The sequence below is a fragment of the Dama dama genome, chromosome 10 (genome assembly GCF_033118175.1).
Source record: "Dama dama isolate Ldn47 chromosome 10, ASM3311817v1, whole genome shotgun sequence".
Taxonomy (NCBI): domain Eukaryota; kingdom Metazoa; phylum Chordata; class Mammalia; order Artiodactyla; family Cervidae; genus Dama; species Dama dama.
In genome coordinates, this window is record NC_083690.1 from 40,410,765 (window position 1) to 40,431,254 (window position 20,490).

The 20,490-nt window shown below is 38.8% G+C and overlaps 1 protein-coding gene across 3 annotated transcripts in view; it reads right to left on the reverse strand.

The window, feature by feature from the left end:
• The window catches only part of SDK1 (sidekick cell adhesion molecule 1), a 622,975-nt gene that overhangs the window by 497,416 nt on the left and 105,069 nt on the right, over positions 1-20,490 (reverse strand). Inside the window, exon 1 of one of the 3 annotated variants that reach the window (XM_061153767.1) lies at positions 6,601-6,637. The exons of the other annotated variants lie outside the window; for them this stretch is intronic. Within the exon in view, the coding sequence (XP_061009750.1) occupies positions 6,601-6,631 (31 nt within the window). The 5' untranslated portion in view covers positions 6,632-6,637. Of the gene's footprint in view, positions 1-6,600; positions 6,638-20,490 lie in introns of those variants that run through there. 3 annotated transcript variants of the gene reach the window in all.

The window sequence follows — 20,490 nt, forward strand, 5'->3', positions numbered from 1 at the left end:
TATGCTGTCTACAAGAGACCCACCTCAAAACAAGAGACACATACAGACTAAAAGTGAAGGGCTGGAAAAAAATATTTCATGCAAACGGAGACCAAAAGAAAGCAGGAGTCGCAATACTCATATCAGATAAAATAGACTTTCAAATAAAGGAAGTGAAAAGAGACAAAGAAGGACACTACATAATGATCAAAGGATCAATCAAAAAAGAAGATATAACAATTATAAATATATATGCACCCAACATAGGAGCACCACAATATGTATGGCAAACGCTAAAGAGTATGAAAGAGGAAATTAATAGTAACACAATAATAGTGGGAGACTTTAATACCCCACTCACAACTATGGATAGATCAACTAAACAGAAAATTAACAAGGAAACACAAACCTTAAATGACACAATGGACCAGATCGACCTAATTGATATCTATAGGACATTTCACCCCAAAACAATCAACTTCACCTTTTTCTCAAGTGCACACGGAACCTTCTCCAGAATAGATCACATCCTGGGCCATAAATCTGGTCTTGGAAAATTCAAAAAAATTGAAATCATTCCAGTCATCTTTTCTGACCATAGTGCAGTAAGATTAGATCTCAATTACAGGGAAAAAATTGTTAAAACTTCAAACACATGGAGGCTAAATAACACGCTTCTGAATAACCAACAAATCATAGAAGAAATCAAAAAAGAAATAAAAATATGTATAGAAATGAATGAAAATGAAAACACAACAACCCAAAACCTATGGGACACTGTAAAAGCAGTGCTAAGGGGAAGGTTCAAAGCATTACAGGCTTACATCAAGAAACAGGAAAAAAACCAATTAAATAACCTAACTCTACACCTAAAGCAATTAGAGAAGGAAGAAATGAAGAACCCCAGAGTTAGCAGAAGGAAAGAAATCTTAAAAATCAGGGCAGAAATAAATGCAAAAGAAACTAAAGAGACCATAGCAAAAATCAACAAAGCTAAAAGCTGGTTTTTTGAAAAAATAAACAAAATTGACAAACCATTAGCAAGACTCATTAAGAAACAAAGAGAGAAAAACCAAATTAACAAAATTAGAAATGAAAATGGAGAGATCACAACAGACAACACTGAAATACAAAGGATCATAAGAGACTACTACCAGCAGCTCTATGCCAATAAAATGGACAACTTGGATGAAATGGACAAATTCTTAGAAAAGTATAACTTTCCAAAACTGAACCAGGAAGAAATAGAAGATCTTAACAGACCCATCACAAGCAAGGAAATCGAAACTATAATCAAAAATCTTCCAGCAAACAAAAGCCCAGGACCAGATGGCTTCACAGCTGAATTCTACCAAAAATTTAGAGAAGAGTTAACACCTATCTTACTCAAACTCTTCCAGAAAATTGCAGAAGAAGGTAAGCTTCCAAACTCATTCTATGAGGCCACCATCACCCTAATTCCAAAACCAGACAAAGATGCCACAAAAAAAGAAAACTACAGGCCAATATCACTGATGAACATAGATGCAAAAATCCTTAACAAAATTCTAGCAAACAGAATCCAACAACATATTAAAAAAATCATACACCATGACCAAGTGGGCTTTATCCCAGGAATGCAAGGATTCTTTAATATCCGCAAATCAATCAATGTAATACACCACATTAACAAATTGAAAGATAAAAACCATATGATTATCTCAATAGATGCAGAGAAAGCCTTTGACAAAATTCAACACTCATTTATGATTAAAACTCTCCAAAAAGCAGGAATAGAAGGAACATACCTCAACAATAATAAAAGCTATATATGACAAACCCACAGCAAGCATCACCCTCAATGGTGAAAAATTGAAGGCATTTCCCCTGAAATCAGGAACAAGACAAGGGTGCCCACTCTCACCACTACTATTCAACATAGTGTTGGAAGTTCTGGCCACAGCAATCAGAGCAGAAAAAGAAGTAAAAGGAATCCAGATAGGAAAAGAAGAAGTAAAACTCTCACTGTTTGCAGATGACATGATCCTCTACATAGAAAACCCTAAAGACTCTACCAGAAAATTACTAGAGCTAATCAATGAATATAGTAAAGTTGCAGGATATAAAATTAACACACAGAAATCCCTTGCATTCCTATATACTAACAATGAAAAAACAGACAGAGAAATTAAGGAAACAATACCATTCACCATTGCAACAAAAAGAATAAAATACTTAGGAGTATATCTACCTAAAGAAACAAAGGACCTATACATAGAAAATGATAAAACACTGATGAAAGAAATCAAAGAGGACACAAACAGATGGAGAAACATACCGTGTTCATGGATTGGAAGAATTAATATTGTCAAAATGGCTATTCTACCCAAAGCAGTCTATAGATTCAATGCAATCCCTATCAAGCTACCAACAGTATTTTTCACAGAACTAGACCAAAGAATTTCACAATTTGTATGGAAATACAAAAAACCTCAAATAGCCAAAGTAATCTTGAGAAAGAAGAATGGAACTGGAGGAATCAACCTGCCTGACTTCAGACTCTACTACAAAGCCACAGTCATCAAGACAGTATGGTACTGGCACAAAGACAGAAATATAGATCAATGGAACAGAATAGAAAGCCCAGAGATAAATCCACGAACCTATGGACACCTTATCTTTGACAAAGGAGGCAAGGATATACAATGGAAAAAAGACAACCTCTTTAACAAGTGGTGCTGGGAAAACTGGTCAGCCACTTGTAAAAGAATGAAACTAGAACACTTTCTAACACCATACACCAAAATAAACTCAAAATGGATTAAAGATCTAAATGTAAGACCAGAAACTATAAAACTCCTAGAGGAGAACATAGGCAAAACACTCTCCGACATAAATCACAGCAAGATCCTCTATGACCCACCTCCCAGAATATTGGAAATAAAAGCAAAACTAAACAAATGGGACCTAATGAAACTTAAAAGCTTTTGCACTACAAAGGAAACTATAAGTAAGGTGAAAAGACAGCCCTCAGATTGGGAGAAAATAATAGCAAATGAAGAAACAGACAAAGGATTAATCTCAAAAATATACAAGCAACTCCTGAAGCTCAATTCCAGAAAAATAAATGACCCAATCAAAAAATGGGCCAAAGAACTAAACAGACATTTCTCCAAAGAAGACATACAGATGGCTAACAAACACATGAAAAGATGCTCAACATCACTCGTTATTAGAGAAATGCAAATCAAAACCACAATGAGGTACCATTACACGCCAGTCAGGATGGCTGCTATCCAAAAGTCTACAAGCAATAAATGCTGGAGAGGGTGTGGAGAAAAGGGAACCCTCTTACACTGTTGGTGGGAATGCAAACTAGTACAGCCGCTATGGAAAACAGTGTGGAGATTTCTTAAAAAACTGGAAATAGAACTGCCATATGACCCAGCAATCCCACTTCTGGGCATACACACTGAGGAAACCAGATCTGAAAGAGACACGTGCACCCCAATGTTCATCACAGCACTGTTTATAATAGCCAGGACATGGAAGCAACCTAGATGCCCATCAGCAGATGAATGGATAAGGAAGCTGTGGTACATATACACCATGGAATATTACTCAGCCATTAAAAAGAATTCATTTGAACCAGTCCTAATGAGATGGATGAAGCTGGAGCCCATTATACAGAGTGAAGTAAGCCAGAAAGATAAAGAACATTACAGCATACTGACACATGTATATGGAATTTAGAAAGGTGATAACGGTAACCCTATATGCAGAACAGAAAAAGAGACACAGAAATACAGAACAGACTTTTGAACTTTGTGGGAGAATGTGAGGGTGGGATATTTCAAAAGAACAGCATGTATGCTATCTATGGTGAAACAGATCACCAGCCCAGGTGGGATGCACGAGACAAGTGCTCCGGCCTGGTGCACTGGGAAGACCCAGAGGAATCGGGTGGAGAGGGAGGTGGGAGGGGGGATCGGGATTGGGAATACATGTAAATCCATGGCTGATTCATATCAATGTATGACAAAACCCACTGGAAAAATAAAAATAAAAATAATAAAAAAATAAATAAAAATAAATAAATAAATAAAATAAAATAAAAACTGTCCAATAGTGTGTGGTGAACATGAAATAGATAACACATATAAAGTTCTCAGTTCACTGCCTTCTATGATATAAGCACTCGGAAAATGTCAGTTATTGTTGCAAAATATAAAGGAATAATTACATTTTGTGAAAAAACATGAATTGAAAAGGCCAAAATGAAATCCATTAAATAATTATACCTCTAGATGGTTGGATCATGGATACTTTTAAATTTCCTGGTTTTATATTTTTCGGTATTTTCCAAACGTTGGACAATTAACAGGCTTCAGTTTGATAATAAAATTTTTGAATAACTTTAACCTAAATTTATCACTTTGTATTTAAATATCTTCTGCACAATCTTCAAATAAAGTGAGGAAGATGGACGCAACAATAAGATCTAAACTTATCTTGCATTTCTGGGTTTATGAGACATCAGAATAAAACAACTGGGCAAGAACATTAACTGATGCTGCTTTGTTCGGAGAATGGAATGATTATTTCAAAGTCTTTCACTTCCCCTAACCCCTAGAATGACTTAATTAGCAAATTGCATGACAGCTAAGATAAATGGATTAATATGATTCACAGCCATGAGTAAGGTAAGATCCTACTCTGTGGTTAGTCCAGCTCAGAAACATTGCCCAGAATCAGCTTAACCGAGAAGAGCTCTCTAAAATGTGTGATCCAGCAAAATGAAAATAAGTTCTCCTAAAGAAAAAATACGTGTCACAAACCAACAGAGCAGCAAATTCTGTCTTCCTTTCAGACTACAGCAGCTTCATCAGCCTTACTGAGAGGGGAGAAGAAGCAGGTAAAAACCTAAACAGCCTCTGAAGGATGGAGTTGCCTGGTGAGCATTCCTTCAGCAAACCTCTTCTGAGGGTCTGTAACCATGACTTCCAGCAAGCAGAGGGTCTGAAAGAGTAAGATCTCCCACTTACGAGTTTGTTGTACCGAACTGAAACCTCAATGACACCTGTACTTAATCTCGATTAAGACTTTTTAAAGATTGATAACATGAATCAGAATTTCTAATCTAAATAATTCCCTGAAGAAAAACTTTAAGAAAATTTTTAAGGTTGTCTGTTATATAAAACTACTAAATGCAGGGGGAAAGTGAGATCAGCTAAACTGGTATTTCTATTTTTGGATAGCTTTAATTCCAGAATGAAAAAGACTGAAGAGGCATGCAAGCCAAGCTTGAAGTTTAACTGACTCAAAAATTATTAACATAATCATGTATAAATATGTGCATAATTAGCCCATTTTAAAGCAGGAAAACATCACTGGAGGTTGAGTCCAACTTTAGGCTTGCTATAAAGTGAGGGAGAAACACTGCAGCTGATTCCTAATTTGGATCTGAAAACTTTTTACCACAATAATCTTGGCAGGTCGTATTACATACGAACATTAAAAATTCATTTTATTTCAAGTACCATAAAATAGTACACAGATGCTCATTTTAAATAATTCACATACCCATCAGGTACTGATATATTAAAGTAATATGACCTATATTAATACATATTGCATTATAAACACAGATGTGCTTTTTTTTTTTTGACTGGGTTGTACCTCCTAAAACCTGGAGAAGGAAATGGCAACCCACTCCAGTGTTCTTGCCTGGAGAATCCCACGGACAGAGGAGCCTGGCGGGCTACAGTCCAAGGAGTCACAAGAGTTGGACATGACTTAGCTACCAAACCACCACCACCTCCTAAAAACATCTGCTCCTGGCAAACTACCATTACAACAAATAAAATGCAAAAGAATAAAAGGAAAAAGGTTTTTAAGCAAAAAAAAAAAAAAAGAGAGAGAAAATTTCATTTGCATGATTCAAAAGTATGTGAAGTCCTTAAATAATTTTTCTTTCTTGCTACTTTGCTAAAAAAAAAAATCTATCAAGAGCTGGTTGAGTTTACCCAACACTTACACAATTTACTTTAACCTTTACTTCTTTTAACAATCACAAATGATAAAAGAAGGTTTAAAATAAGTTAATATGTGCATTTCAACTATACTCTAGAGCAGAGTTGCAAAAAAAAAATTATAAGTACTTACCTTTAATAGAGGAAAACATTTCCTAGAAATACCAAAACATGAAAATAAAAGGAAATATTCTTTTATGTTTTATTATTTTTTAATTTTTTTTATTTTTTTAGTTTATATTTATTTTTTATTTTATTATTATTTTATTATTTTTTATATAAGGAGAGTTCTTAGAAGAAATATTTTCTTTCCTAAACTATTATTTGTTATAGTAACAATATATCACACAAAGCATTTCAAATTTTACTTCACATTTTAATGACTACAAGAAAAGTTTCAGAACACATCTGTCAAATGGATATAATCAGCACAAGAAAACTCCTGGCTTGTTCTCTACATGTTATAAAAGCCCACTTCTAGTAGTCATTCATCAAGGGTTAAGGACAGAGAAGAATCAGACTGATATATGATAGGTAGGCAAGGAAGTATTACAACTTATACTATTTCAATAACATCAGAGAAGAAATAAAGGTAAGCATGCAGTAATACCTGAGGAAGGTCTTAAAGGTGGAGAGGACATGAGATGTATGCTTCAAGCAAGTGGTCATAAGCATGCACATGACTTAGTGACTAAACAAACGTGAGCACTGCTCTGATGCAACCCCTGGTAATGTGTGCAACACCACGATTTTCACTTCACCATAATACACTGATTTTCAGTATATTAATTCATCTGAAGACTATGTTAGGAAAGGGAAGAAAATGTAAGGTACTGAAATGTATAAGTTAAAAAAAATTCTAGGCACTAAAATATTGTGAGTTTATTTAAACATCACAAGATACCTAAAATTTGTATTCCTGGTAGCTCAGTTGGTAAAGAATATGCCTGCAATCCAGGAGACCCTGGTTCGATTCCTGGGTCAGGAAGATCTGCTAGAGAAGGGACAGGCTGCCCACTCCAGTATTCTTGGGCTTCCCTGGTAGCTCAGCTGGTGAAGAATTCACCTGCAATGCGGGAGACCTGGGTTCAATCCCTGGGTTGCAAACAACCCCTGGAGAAGGGACAGGCTGCCCACTCCAGCTGCCAAGAATTCTGGCCTAGAGAATTCCATGGACCATACAGTCCATGGGGTGGCAAAGAGTCAGACATGATTGAGCAACTTTCACTTTCACTTTAATAAATGCTATTTCTCTTATCCTAGTAAACATGCAGATATATAGAGATATACATATATGGTGAGATGTGCAAAATACTTTGATACGTATGTATGAATATATATGTTAATATACTTACATGTAAAGCTAAAAATTCACATTGACTATAAATATCATCATTGTGAAAATCGTTCTGATGTTTAACAGACATATTGTGTATATCATATATATACAAATATATGTTTTTAGATGCAGTTTTAGATGCAATATATGTTTTAGATATGTTTTAGACGCAAATACATGTTTTAGATAAGGAGACTATGAATGAAGCTGCATTGTTTTATTTTAGTGTGGCATGCACCAAAATAAGAATCCTTTCTTTCCTTTCTGGCTAAATTTGGCTTGAGGAAAGAACTGGCCTATGTAAAGAAAAATGAGTCATGATTCAGACCTGGTTTTGACTCCTGGGTCCAGAAGATCCCCTGGAGAAGGAAATGGCAACCCACTCCAGTACTCTTGCCTGGGAAATCCCATGGACGGAGGAGCCTGGTGGGCTACAGTCCACGGGGCCGCACAGAGTCGGACACGACTGAGCGGTGACTTCACTTACATAGTAATTGATCTGCAGTAAACAGAGGGCAAGAGAAAAGAGTGGTGCCTCTATGTGCATCAATAAAGCCATTTAAGAAAGACGTCTGCTACCGTTCAGGGTCAGTTTAAACAAGCCCTATAATTTTCACCTTGTTTACAGTGTAGTAGTCTAAGTGACAGTTGCTCAGTTGTGTCCAACTCTGCGAGTCCATGGACTGTAGGCCATCAGGCTCCTCTTGTCTGTGGAATTCTCCAGCAAGAATACTGGAGTGGGTAGCCATTCCCTTCTCCAGGGGATCTTCCCGACCCAGGGATCGAACCTGGGTCTCCTGCATTGCAGGCAGATTCTTTACAGTCTAAGCCACTGGGGAAGCCCATAATAGTCTAGGTCTGTGCTAAACAGTAAAACCAAGACCCCTCACTGCATGGAGACCAGATAACCGTGGTCACAGAACACAGATGCTCTAAATTCAGTCTCGTATGCGTTGTGACTGATGACACATTTCTATCCTATTTCACACTGAATACCGTATGACATAAAATTCCCTGCTCTGAAAAGAGCTTTACTTTCCTTCAGCACAAGGGATAATATTTAGCTCAATATATTATTTTAAAAATTTAAGTAATATGGCAGCACACAAGAAAACTTATGTCATCAAATAATTGGTGAGATGTCATTACTTCAATTCCATCTCTTGGTGACAGGTGGAGGTACAAAAAGTGTATGGAATAATAATAATAGCACTGTGTCAACCCTGTGGGGGCTTCCACAAAGAGACTGCATCCTCCCAAGAAGACTAGACCTCATAGCAATCACGTTTCATGGCCTTTGGAAATAACTCAGTAAATTCTAGATTCCAGCAAAGAGAAGTGTATGGATGAAAGATAAGTAAACACAGGAGTAAGTCTTAATACAGTGCATGCTGTTATACAGTTTGGAAGTGCACTGCGCTTCCACTGAATAGAAACGCAGAGCGACGGAAATCAGGCAGCAGCAAGTGGGTGCAGCTCACTGACAGCGTGAGGCAGAGGGGCATCTGGCCGCCCCGCAGGTGATACGCTGATACTGCGCAAAGAAAAGCCTACCGCTGCTGTTCTGTGTGAGCGAATGGTAACAGAGGCCTCTGATTAACACTAGAGAAGAAGATATTTAGGGTCAAAGAAGTGATATTTTCTTCCCGACCTTATTGATATGTTACTCTGCAATAGATGATAAGGATAAAAGAATATTAACTTCAGACTTCACAGGAAGCCCTAAGTTAATTAAAAACTTGCCAATATAAAAAGAAGATGGGGGAAATTACTTTTCTATGACAAATGATGGTCTAGAAATAGAAAAATAGTAAGATTCTGAGTACAACACAAGAGCCAAATCACTAAATTGGTATGGCCTTTCTCAAGAGCAATTTGGAAATTCATTTCAAAAGCCTTAAAAAAGCTGAGTATCCTTTGAATCAGCTGCCTCACATCTAGAAAATGGTTCTAAGAAAATAATAATGGATCCACTTATCAATCAAGACATAATTTATAAGCATCATTTATAAGGACAAAAATAAAACAAAATGGGAACTATCAAATGATGAGCAACATAAAACATTTCTCTCCCGTCTCTACTTCAGGAAATGTAACAGGACAACGTGAGTCAACGTTTTAGACGCAGCGCAGCGTGAGAGAGACCCGGGCTCAGGTCCTGCCTCTGCAACTGTGTGCTCGGGATGTTTAGAGTAATAGTGTACCTGAGATTTATAGTACACATGCACACACACACACACACACACACACACACACACACACACAGTAGGAGAAGGATGTTTAAAATTATCTTCTTCTGGACATATGATCAGTTTTGTCAATGAAATTTATGAAACAAACCATCTTTCTGAACTGATTTTTGCAGCTTCATCATATATCAGATCTTTACATATACTTGGATCTCTAACCTATTCAGTAGATCTATTTCAATGTTAATTTATACTGATTTGATCATGGGAAATTGATATTATGTAGTCCATGGTTTACAGTTGTCCCACACTGAAATATTTCAAGAATTTGGGGGCCATATTCTTGGATCTACTCTTCCATTGGTACTTTAGAAATGAAAGAGGATGGTTGGAGAAACTGTTAGATTTCTAAAAAATTCTTCAACAAGAATATACAGGTTGACATGATCAGAGAAGGTTCTGAGGAGAGGGCCAACAGAGGGAAAGGAGGAAGCAAAAAGCAATGGTCTAAGGCTGACGTGTATCCGAGTCTTAAGAGAGTAATGAAGTGTCCTCACATCTTAATATTCTTGCTTTTCCACCTTGCCTGCTTTACAGGAGATTCAGTTACAGCCAAATAGGTAAGACAAATGTAAGAAACGTGTGTTACAAAGGATCCAAACAGCAAGTCAAGATGAAGGGCCAGAGTAGTACCACACACTGCCTCAGGGACTCCCAGTAGTTTTCAAGGATGAGGATCCCCCTTTTGATGGCAAGAATCTAAACAGAACCCATATGGTAGTAAGTGGCCTTTGGGATTCACTGGTTGAAAAATACATAATAAAATCTACAGTATTACAATTGCAGTAAAGCTTTCATATAAACATATTCATCATAATGGTAGCCAGAACATATAGTTACACTTCACCATCCAAAGTTCAATCTGCTACTCAGATGCTGTTTTGCCCAAGGTAAGTTTTAAAATCTCAATTTTAATGTAAAAAATAATTTTTATTTACCAGATAAATTGCTCTGGCTTCTAAAATAAATCCATATTTTCTACTTAAATCAATGACATTATTAACTATAAATTATCACTTTAATCTTAAATATAGGGCTATTAAACCACTTAAATATGTTCTGCATTCAATATGAATTTTTAAACATACTATTAAGTATAATTTAAAAAACTAGAGTTAAACCATAATAAAAATATCTAAAACTATTGGATATAGATATATAGAATGGAGAAGGTCACAAATCATAAAAACGCTAGTGTTGGTCAACTGCGTGTGAATAATGTTTTTTAAGTTGAGATTTTCAGGGACTTTCCTCACCCATCCTGTTTGGCTAAAAGTTTCAGTAGACTGCTATAGACCTAAATATGTGTATCCCCCCAACATTCACATGTTGAACTCTAACTCCAGTGCGATAGTATTAGAAGGTGGGGGATTTAGGAGGCTACAGGTCTCAAGGGTGGCAGTTTAGTGCCCTTATAAAAAAGGCACCAGAGAATTCCCTTGTGCCTTCTATCAGGTGAGGCCACAGCAGAGAAGGCTCCCCATGAATCAGGACCGGGCCCCTCACAGGACACTGAGTCTGCCAGCACCTAGATCTTGGACGTGTCAGCCTCCAGAATTGAAAGAAACAACCATCTGTTGTATGTAAGCCATCCATCCACAGTATTTTGCTACAGCAGCCTGAATAGGCTAAGAAAATGACACTACATACCTTTCTGATATTTATATTTACAACTATCTTATTGAGATGAGTTTTAAATGCTGGCAAAACAAATAATTCTGTACTCTTAATTTCACCAAACTCTAAGTAGGTAACCTGAGATTAATCCACAAAAGAATAAACTTCACACTCAAAATGTGCCAAAATTACAGATTTCTAGGTTTCAGGACATTAGCTCTGCAATAAGACAGTTCCACAGCAAGGAAAAACCAGTGTCTTCCTGTGAAATGATGGTCTTTACACAGTAAATTTTGGGTAGAGGCCACCCCAGCAGCTCACCACAACCTTTTCTTCTTTGAATTCTTAATATCATTTCAAGTATTTGGCGTCTGGGAAAGTCCACAATGCTGCTTCCTGTGTTCTATCCTCCACTGCCTTGCACAGAGTACCCTACATACATGTGGCTGCCAATTAGATGTCCACGGTTCATAACACATAGGACATACGAAAGCAATATTTTCACAGAGCCTCACTTAAAAAAAGATGGTTCTGTTATACAATCTTATCTGATGCTCTGTGAGGTCAATTATGACCTCATTTCCACAAGAAAGGACACAGAAAACTAGAGGGGTTGAGTAACTTACACAAAACCGAACATTTATTATGTAGCATCACAGAGATTCAAACGCACACATTTTTCTACTCCATTTTCAGTGTCCCTTCCTCCTCCTCATTGCTTATCAAAGTGTGGTTTCCCAGAGCAGCAGTCTCATCACCTCTAACCCAGACTAACTGGACCAGAAACTCTGGGAGTCAGGGCTCTGCAATCTGGGTGTTAGCGAGCCCTTTAGGTGACCCTGATGCACTCAAGTTGGAGAACTGCTGCTCTACACCCCAAGGTCTAAAAAGTAAGTTATATGTCTAATTATGTTTAGTGATTTTCGTAGTAAAAAGTGAGGCCAAGAATACCACAAGTTATAAGGTCTTTAAGTGAATAGATTATATTAATTTAGGTTTTCCTCATTTTAATACACTCAAAAGTAGGGAACAAAAACAAAACAAAATTACACACTAGGCACAAATCTACTTCTCACTGCTCAGCTCTCCGAACACTATTTGGTGATCCTTTCTACTTGCACTGGCCCCTCCAAGATGAACAGAGCAGAGGCCGGAATGCTCAGAAACGCCATCCTGCTCTCGCTGCTTCCACTACCAGCAACCCCAGGGATAAGTCTGTGAAATGCCAAACCAGCCAAAGGGGATAGCAGGCACCTGGCACCATGGGAGGGAGCTGCCAGAGGGTTCCAGCCCATTCATTCAATAGCCATGCAGTGCCTGTACTGTCAACCTCGTGCTAGGCACACAGGATACCAAAACGGACCCTTGTCCTTGAGGAATTCATACTTGAGTGGGAAAATACATGCAAATAACTAATATTCGAATTAAGACTGGAAGGATGAGAAGTAAAGGATGTTGCGCGTTCTCGAAGTGAAGCGCTTCTGGGAACAGCTGCATACTCACCTTTTCCCCCAAATCTGCAATGTCACCTTGGCCTAAAAGTGACTGCTGACTCTAGCCCCTGCTGGCATCCCGTTCATTCCGTGCACCTCACCTACTTTTCTAACGCTCCGTCAATCCTGTGACACAGCTCTGCTCTCTAACGCCTTTTCTACCACTCATCGGCCTCATTCTGCACAGTGCGGCGTTGTCTTGAGCAAAGATCTGTTATCTGTCAAAATTTTCTCCTAACATTGGCTGCCGTTGGAAGGCCGCCTTTGTGAAGTGCGGTTTTAATCCTGCAGCTCAGCAAACATTCTCAGTTCTCCCAGGCTCTATTGTGTCTGCACTTCCCCACCCGCTGAATTGGGTATGGCACCTTCCTTCAGCCCATGAAATGCAAGCAGAGGCCAGGGGCCTCATTTCCAGGCAGAAGCATTAGGACTTTGTAAACTACATGCATATATACATGGGCCACACTGCCTTCCCCTCTGGGGGGCATCAGCATTTGCGATGGTGGCTCCTCCACTGGCCTAGGGCTGCGCTCAGCTGAAGCCCCCCTGCCTACCCACACTGCACGTGTGGCCTGAGCAGGAAAGAAGCTGAAATTTTAAAGCCCAAGCCCCGCACACAGCCGCCGCCGCACCTCGTGCGGCGCTCTCTGGACGTCCACACTGCCTCTGAGGCTGGGGGATCCAGACTGCTTGATCCATGCCCCTCCTGCACTGCCTTTGCCGGCAAAACGCACTCTACTCTAAAATAAGTTGCAAAAGGAGAATGTCTCTTAAATTATTCTGCCAGTTATAAACTGTTAGGAACCAACACGGCTACGTATGGTCCTTGGAAAGTGAAGAATTCTTACAGAACTATACTAGAAAATTTATAAGCAGTCAAGCATGTCTCCATAGGCATTTAAAAATGAAACTGATGCTATAAAGGCCAGATAGTCAAAAGCATTTACTAAAGAGAAAAGCCTTTAGCCAAGGATAACATAATTTATGAGGAAAATAATTCAAATATAAAAAGTGTACAATTGTTACAGTTGAAAAAGGAATTAAAGAAGATGAACACCAGCATAGATGTATAGCGGAAACAATCTATGAGCAAAAAATGATTATTTTTCAAAAATAAAATCAAGCCTATCTTAATGATAAAAAGTTTATAAAGTTTGGATGGCTATTGGTGTTTTATTATCAGGTAATCAATAACTGGATATTTTGAGGTAATGTAGAGGTTAATATTCATCAAATGCTCTGAACAGATCATCCTCCCATACAGAATAAGCCAAAAATGAAATTCAAACTATATGGTCGATAGAATTTAAAACATTTTAACAAAAAGTCCTTATAATTCCCGTCCATGTCTGCAAGCATCCTTAACACAGACAGAAACACCCTGGATGCCATCCCAAGTCTTTTTCTTGGAAGTAAGCAAATGACCGTCTTGCACGTCTCCAGACCTGCCTGTAGGTGACTATGCGTCATCTTTGTTACCCACTGTTAGAAGTGGCCCCTGGAAAGCTTATTAGTCAAGTACAGCCGCCTCCCACCTGACCTGCCTGGGGTCCTTTCTGGGCGGACTCCTTTCAGACCGGAGAGCGGGTCTCGTCAGGAAAACGGCTGTCCCCCAGGGCAGGATTCTGGCCTTGTGACTTTACCCTCACAGTCACAGCAGATAATGATCACATTAAACACTCAGAGTAGAACAGGAGGCCAAGGGAAATGGGATCTATTTCTTCAAAAGGTCAAATCTTATCACAAATGCCCTCTCAATGACAATTCCTCTATGGTGATATCTCAATTTTTTTCTTGCTAATGGCAGAAACATCGCTTTGTCAATTTAAGAAAATAAAATAAAAATGAAGCATAAGCTCAGTTAGCTTAGAGAGATACACTCTTTGGCAGAAAGCTTTGGAACACGAATAGGAACGACATCTAAGTTTGCCCAGTGTGGAGATGAGCGCAACAGCAGCAAGCGCAAACTTGCTGAGAGGGTTCATTTTCCCCCCAGAGGCTTCTGGCATCCAGGAACTAGACAAGCAAGAGAAGAAACGAAGGCCCTCAGCAAGATCTGGCTCGGTTCCTCGTAGTCCCCCCTTCTCGGAAACTTCTGAAGTAAGGGTAAATGCATGTTTACTTTCCCTCTTAGAAATCTTTCTTTATCCTTGATGCTTCTTCCTCATTTCTCCATTCACACTTTAAAAAGGTCCCTTTCAGAGCTCTATGCCTTCCCTGAAGGTACTCCTCACAAACAAAACATAAAACTAAGCCTAGCCCACAACTGTAGTGAAAAGTAAGTTGCTCAGTTCTATCAGACTCTTTGCAACTCCATGGACTGTAGCCCATCAGGCTCCTCTGTCCACGGAATTCTCCAGGCAAAAACACTGGAGTGGGTAGCCATTCCCTTCTCCAGAGGATCTTTCTTGGGCTCCACAATCACTGTGGATGGTGACTGCAGCCACGACATTAAAAGACACTTGCTCCTTGGAAGAAAACTATGACAAACGTAGGCAGCATATTAAAAAGCAGAGACTTCACTTTGCCAACAAAGGTCCACATAGTCAAAGTTACGGTTTTTCCAGTAGCCATATATGGATGTAAGAGTTGGACCACAAAGAAGGCTCAGTGCCAAAGAATTGATGCTTTTGAATTGTGGTGCTGGAGAAGACTCCTGAGAGTCCCCTGGACTGCAAGGAGATCAAGCCAGTTGATCTTAAAGGAAATCAACCCTGAATATCATTGGAAGGATGGATGCTGAAGCTGCAGTTCCAATACTTTCTTTGGCTACCTGATGCAAAGAGCTAACTCACTGGAAAAGACCCTGATGCTCAGGAAAGATTGAGGGCAGGAGGAGAAGAGGGCAGCAGAGGATGAGATAATTAGATAGCATCACAGACTCAACGGACATGAATTTGAGCATGTCCAGTAGATAGTGAGGGACCGGGAAGCCTGGTGTGTGGCAGTCCATGGAGTCACAAAGAGTTGGACACGACTTAGTGAGTGAACAACAATAAAACAAAGGAGTTATGCGCATGATCTCTACAAAGCAGAGGTTAAAAAGATCTTTTTAACACACTGGATCATTTTTCCAATACTAGTGTTGGGAGAAAAATAATGTTTTAAGTTGTCTTGTGTGGGACTTTCACAATTACTATATTTCTTGATGATGAGTTGACTTGTGGCGTATCTGAACTATGTAATATCAGGCTATGACAGAACAGAAATCGACTGCAGATTACTAAAGAAACAACTATCCTTCTGCATGAAAATTCCTGGGTTTGCTTTCTCACTGACTACTTAATCAACAATTAAATTATCTAATCAGCGTGATCCTTCTTAAAATAGTGTTGGGTTTTTGAATTAATTAGCTTGTGAAGGTTTATGTATATATACCTAGCCCCTCTTCCTTTGAAAATTCTTCTTTTTTGTTCCTTTGTTTGATTACATAATAATAATATGTGAGATGACTCACTTCATCACATTGTTAAGGTAAATATTTAGTAACACATTGGGTTAATGGTTTATTTGCCAGAGTCATGCACTAGGGTAAATGTCCTAATAAATGGATTAGTATCTGTCCTAATAAGTGGATTCAGTCCAAGTCAACAATCATTGGTTGAAAAGTTCCCTCACGTCAGATACATGCCTAGATGCAGAAATTAATCATGCAGACTTTAGGAATCTTAGTTTTGTGGAAGAGAAAAATACCAAAAATACTGTTTGATAGGTGTTCTGTTCATAGTATACAAGGTATGTTATGGGGATAATGATAAGGAGGGGTTAAGGAGAGCTGCAGAGTAACTGACATTTTACACCGTCCCTGCTGGATAAGTAGGGGTTCACAAAAGAGGTTAGGAGAACAGGAGACGGGGGATGGATGGGCATTCCAGGCAGAGGGCGATACATCAGAAAAAGACATGAAGGCATGGAAGTACTGAGAATGATGAGTGTGCGGCTCAGATTACACACTCTTCAGCGTCACGATAAGAAGCCAAACTGTATGGCTTTGAGCATGTGAAAGCACATGGAGGGAACTAAGTAAATGGGTTTTGTTTGTTCAGTGAGACAATTTTCAACTTGCAAAAAGCACTCAGAGTAATTTATAACTATAAACTTTCTATTTCAACAAATAATGAAAACATCTATTAATCCAATGCCTTAGACAGGACACATTTTGTTCTATTCAAGGATAAACCTTGTTCAATTTTGACTTAAAATGCATATATCACTTGGAAAACACTGATGAAGTTTGGCAAATGGAAATGATTGTGTCAAACGTTTGCGGGACTTTGGAAATCTGTTCTTTGGTAGATACCATGACAGAAAATTAATATGAGACTTTAACTGGGCTTCCTTCCAATAACATAAAATCTCCTGGAATAGGATCCACTGTCATAACTTTACCCAGACAGACAAGACGAAGGCCCATCCTAACATGGTAAAGATATAACAAGAATGATTCCCTTGACAGTTTCATGTAAATTCCTTGAAACAGTTTAAATACTCCTTTGAAGTATTATATTTTGGATACATGAATAATGGTTTTCAAAATGTCAAGTTAATTTACATGAACTTGGACTCATTTTTTTTGTCAAAGCTTTAAGGAAATAACTTTGAAAACAAATTTGGTTCATCTGATACTTAAGTCACAGTCTGGACCATATTTATGCCAGGCCAAGAATAGCTGCATAATGCTAATATGCATTCCCCCTGCATTCATGAATGATTCACTGTTTTCTCTAATTACTTGACTTCTCCATAGCATATATCATAGCAGATATCCATCAACCTTGCCCAGATTTCTTGAGAGTCTTCCCTTAAGATTCAAGTTCACTGTTCTCCTCCAGCTCTTTAATTACCCTTTCTCAAGCTTGCTGGGATTTTTTTTTTCTTCCACCTGCCCCTTACAGATTCCTGGCACCCTGCCCTTCTCTTCTTGTTTGATTTTCTGGAGAGAGCAGTGTGAAAGCCCACAGAACCAATGTGATCTATACATGTGTTTTATGTGTTTCTCAAAACACTGCAAATTTAAATTTTAACATCAGAATAGTTCATGCTGTCCTCTGAAAGTCTGGGAGCTCTGTCATCATATCTACCAGCAACAGCTGAGCAGCAATGGCCGTCATCAGGTAAGGCATGTGCTCCCCAGCCGGCCACTGTCCGCCGGCACTGGGCCAAGCTGCAGCTCACCATCCCAGAGTAAGCACTCTGCACTCACGCGTCAGGACCCTGTACACACAGAGATGAGTCCTGTGACATGACGTGCGCAATAATTCTTTGCAGTCCCACCTGTTCCTAGGACTCACCTTGGTGTGGATGATCACTGCAGTGCTTAATGGTGATGGTGGTGGTAACTGCCTCATTTAATCAATTGGTCTGCAATCATTTTCTGAGCACCTATCACATGCCATGAACTATGCCAGTTGCCAGGATTTCAGAAACAAATGAGATGTGGCCCTGCTCTAAATGACCCTGTGATCCCGGGTAGGGAGCCAAGCAAGTAAATTAGCCTCTGCCGAGCTCCAGCCGAGTCTCCAATCCCCAGGGACCTCTCATGCGGAGGTTCCAAAGCCAGCACAGATTCAGTCATCCAGCCTAGAACTCCTGCAAGAAGCCCTCAGCTGGGACTGCAGGTGTCAAGGGCAAATGCTCAACGGCTCCTCTTTCACTTTCCCATTAAAATTCCACACAAACATTCAAATAATGTTGTAAATCATGTATACATCAAGTCTTTGAAGGAATTTCTATAGATGAAGTATCACCTGGATAAGGTCTTCACAGCCAAGCTCCAGTTTCTTGGAAGTACAAGTAACAGGATGCTCTAGCCACCCCCTCCCACACAGGCCTTAACTGGTGGAAAGACGCTTATCAACCTGGGAATTAGGTGATTTGAACCAACAGAAAGGTCCTACTGGAAAACCTCTCCCTTGAGTCTTCTTGTTCCCCCAGTGGTGGTGGAGAGCATTCAACTCACAAACAAAACCAGAGACATCCATCTCTTACAAACTGAGTCTCGCCCATAAGTGACGAGGTTGAAAAGGCAGAAGGAGATGATACCAATTTGGGAGACAGGACAGAAATGGGGGGAAAAAGAACAATCCAGCAAAAATATCGACAAAGGAGATCCCTTCTGCCTTTTGTTCCCATTACCATAAAATCATGACAACAGGATAATACACCTAGGATCTCTCACTCTCTTTTCTTGCCTCCCACCCCCACCCCCATCTTTTGTTCCTTAAAACATTATCTAGCCACCAAAGTGATTTCCTCTCCATCAGCGCCTGCATGAGCCTTTGTGCCCTCCTCCAAGTTCATCACGTTCTGGGGTGAGAAGCATCTTGAATTCCTGTGTCCTAAGCCTAGCACAGAAATAGCTGGGTTGGCAGATGTGAGGGGACCATGAGGACTCAGCTGATTCCCGAATAAATGGAATACAATGGAAGTTATTTAGTGCACCATCCAAAGTATCTCACAGTCCAGGACCACCTCCCTTTCCAGGTGAGGGGTCATGTGCCTTAACAGTGAATAAGGATAACTGGCTGACAGGGCAACGGGAAGGTGCTTAGAGTCAAAATTACATTGATCTTTGGGAAATAAAAAAATTCAGTATTTCTGAACCTGCCTCAGAATTAATAGAAGGAAACATTAATTTTAAAAGATAGGACTAATTTTAAAAAAACCTACTCCTAGACTGCCTTTCTTTTTTAAAAGGGGGGAACTTCCAAGACAAAGATGGCAGGCTAAAAGTATGTGTTTTTAAAATTTTTAATTCTCTTCTGAAACTTCATGAGATGACAGTAAAGGAATTTTCTCCTAAAAGTAAAGGGAACACAGGAGAGAATATAAAATTTGAATAGCGGTAAACGTTGCAACAGCGGGAAATGCTACAGCTGATGCAAGAAGCCTGAATCCAAAGTTGGCAATAGGGAAACTAACAGCAGATATGATGACGTATAATGTAGTCCCCAAAGGATTTTGAGTGGCCTGAGCTATCCCAAAAAGGAGTGCAAAGGAGTCAGACAAGGAAGATTACATGAAAGGTAGAAAAGAACTCTGGGGTCACACAGACCTGAAACCAAGTTCTGATTCCAGTGCTTCCAAGCTCTGCAACCTTGGCCCAGTTATTTCAACATTAAGAAGAATTAAGAATAGGGTTTTTAAAATAGTGATGAAGACACATAAACATGATATTATGTATAATGAAAGAGTCAGACACAAAAGAGTACGGAGAGTGGGATTTCATTCAAATGATGCTCAAAACAGAAAAAAATGAATCCATTGGGACAGATACCAGATCAGTGGTTGCCTGGGTGGAGGATATGGATTGATTAAAGAGAGATTTGAGGGGGTTTTACGGGCTTATTGGAATGTTTTATATTTCAAGTGCAGTGGGTAAAAAACTCATCAAAATGTATAGTTAAAATCTCTGCCTTTTATTATATGTAATTATGCTTCAATTAAAAAATAAAAAGAATGGTAAAAATAACAATAAAATATTTTAATGAGGTGCTATTTAATAGTCAATAAAGAATATGGTTTTACAATTCAATTAAACAACTACTGATTGATAATTACTTCATAATAGCATGGTACTTTTTATTAAAATAGATTCCCCCCCAATAAAATGTCAATTGCTAAAATATGAAATAGGAAAGCATAAAGAAAAAATTACTTAAAATTTAGCATCCAATATAAGCATTGTTAACATTTGCTTTATTTACTTTCAGATGTTTTTTCATACATAGATTTTAAAAAATTAGTCTGTTGTTACAATTCAAACATGCAAGGGGGAAATTTAGGTTTAAGGAAAAGGCAAA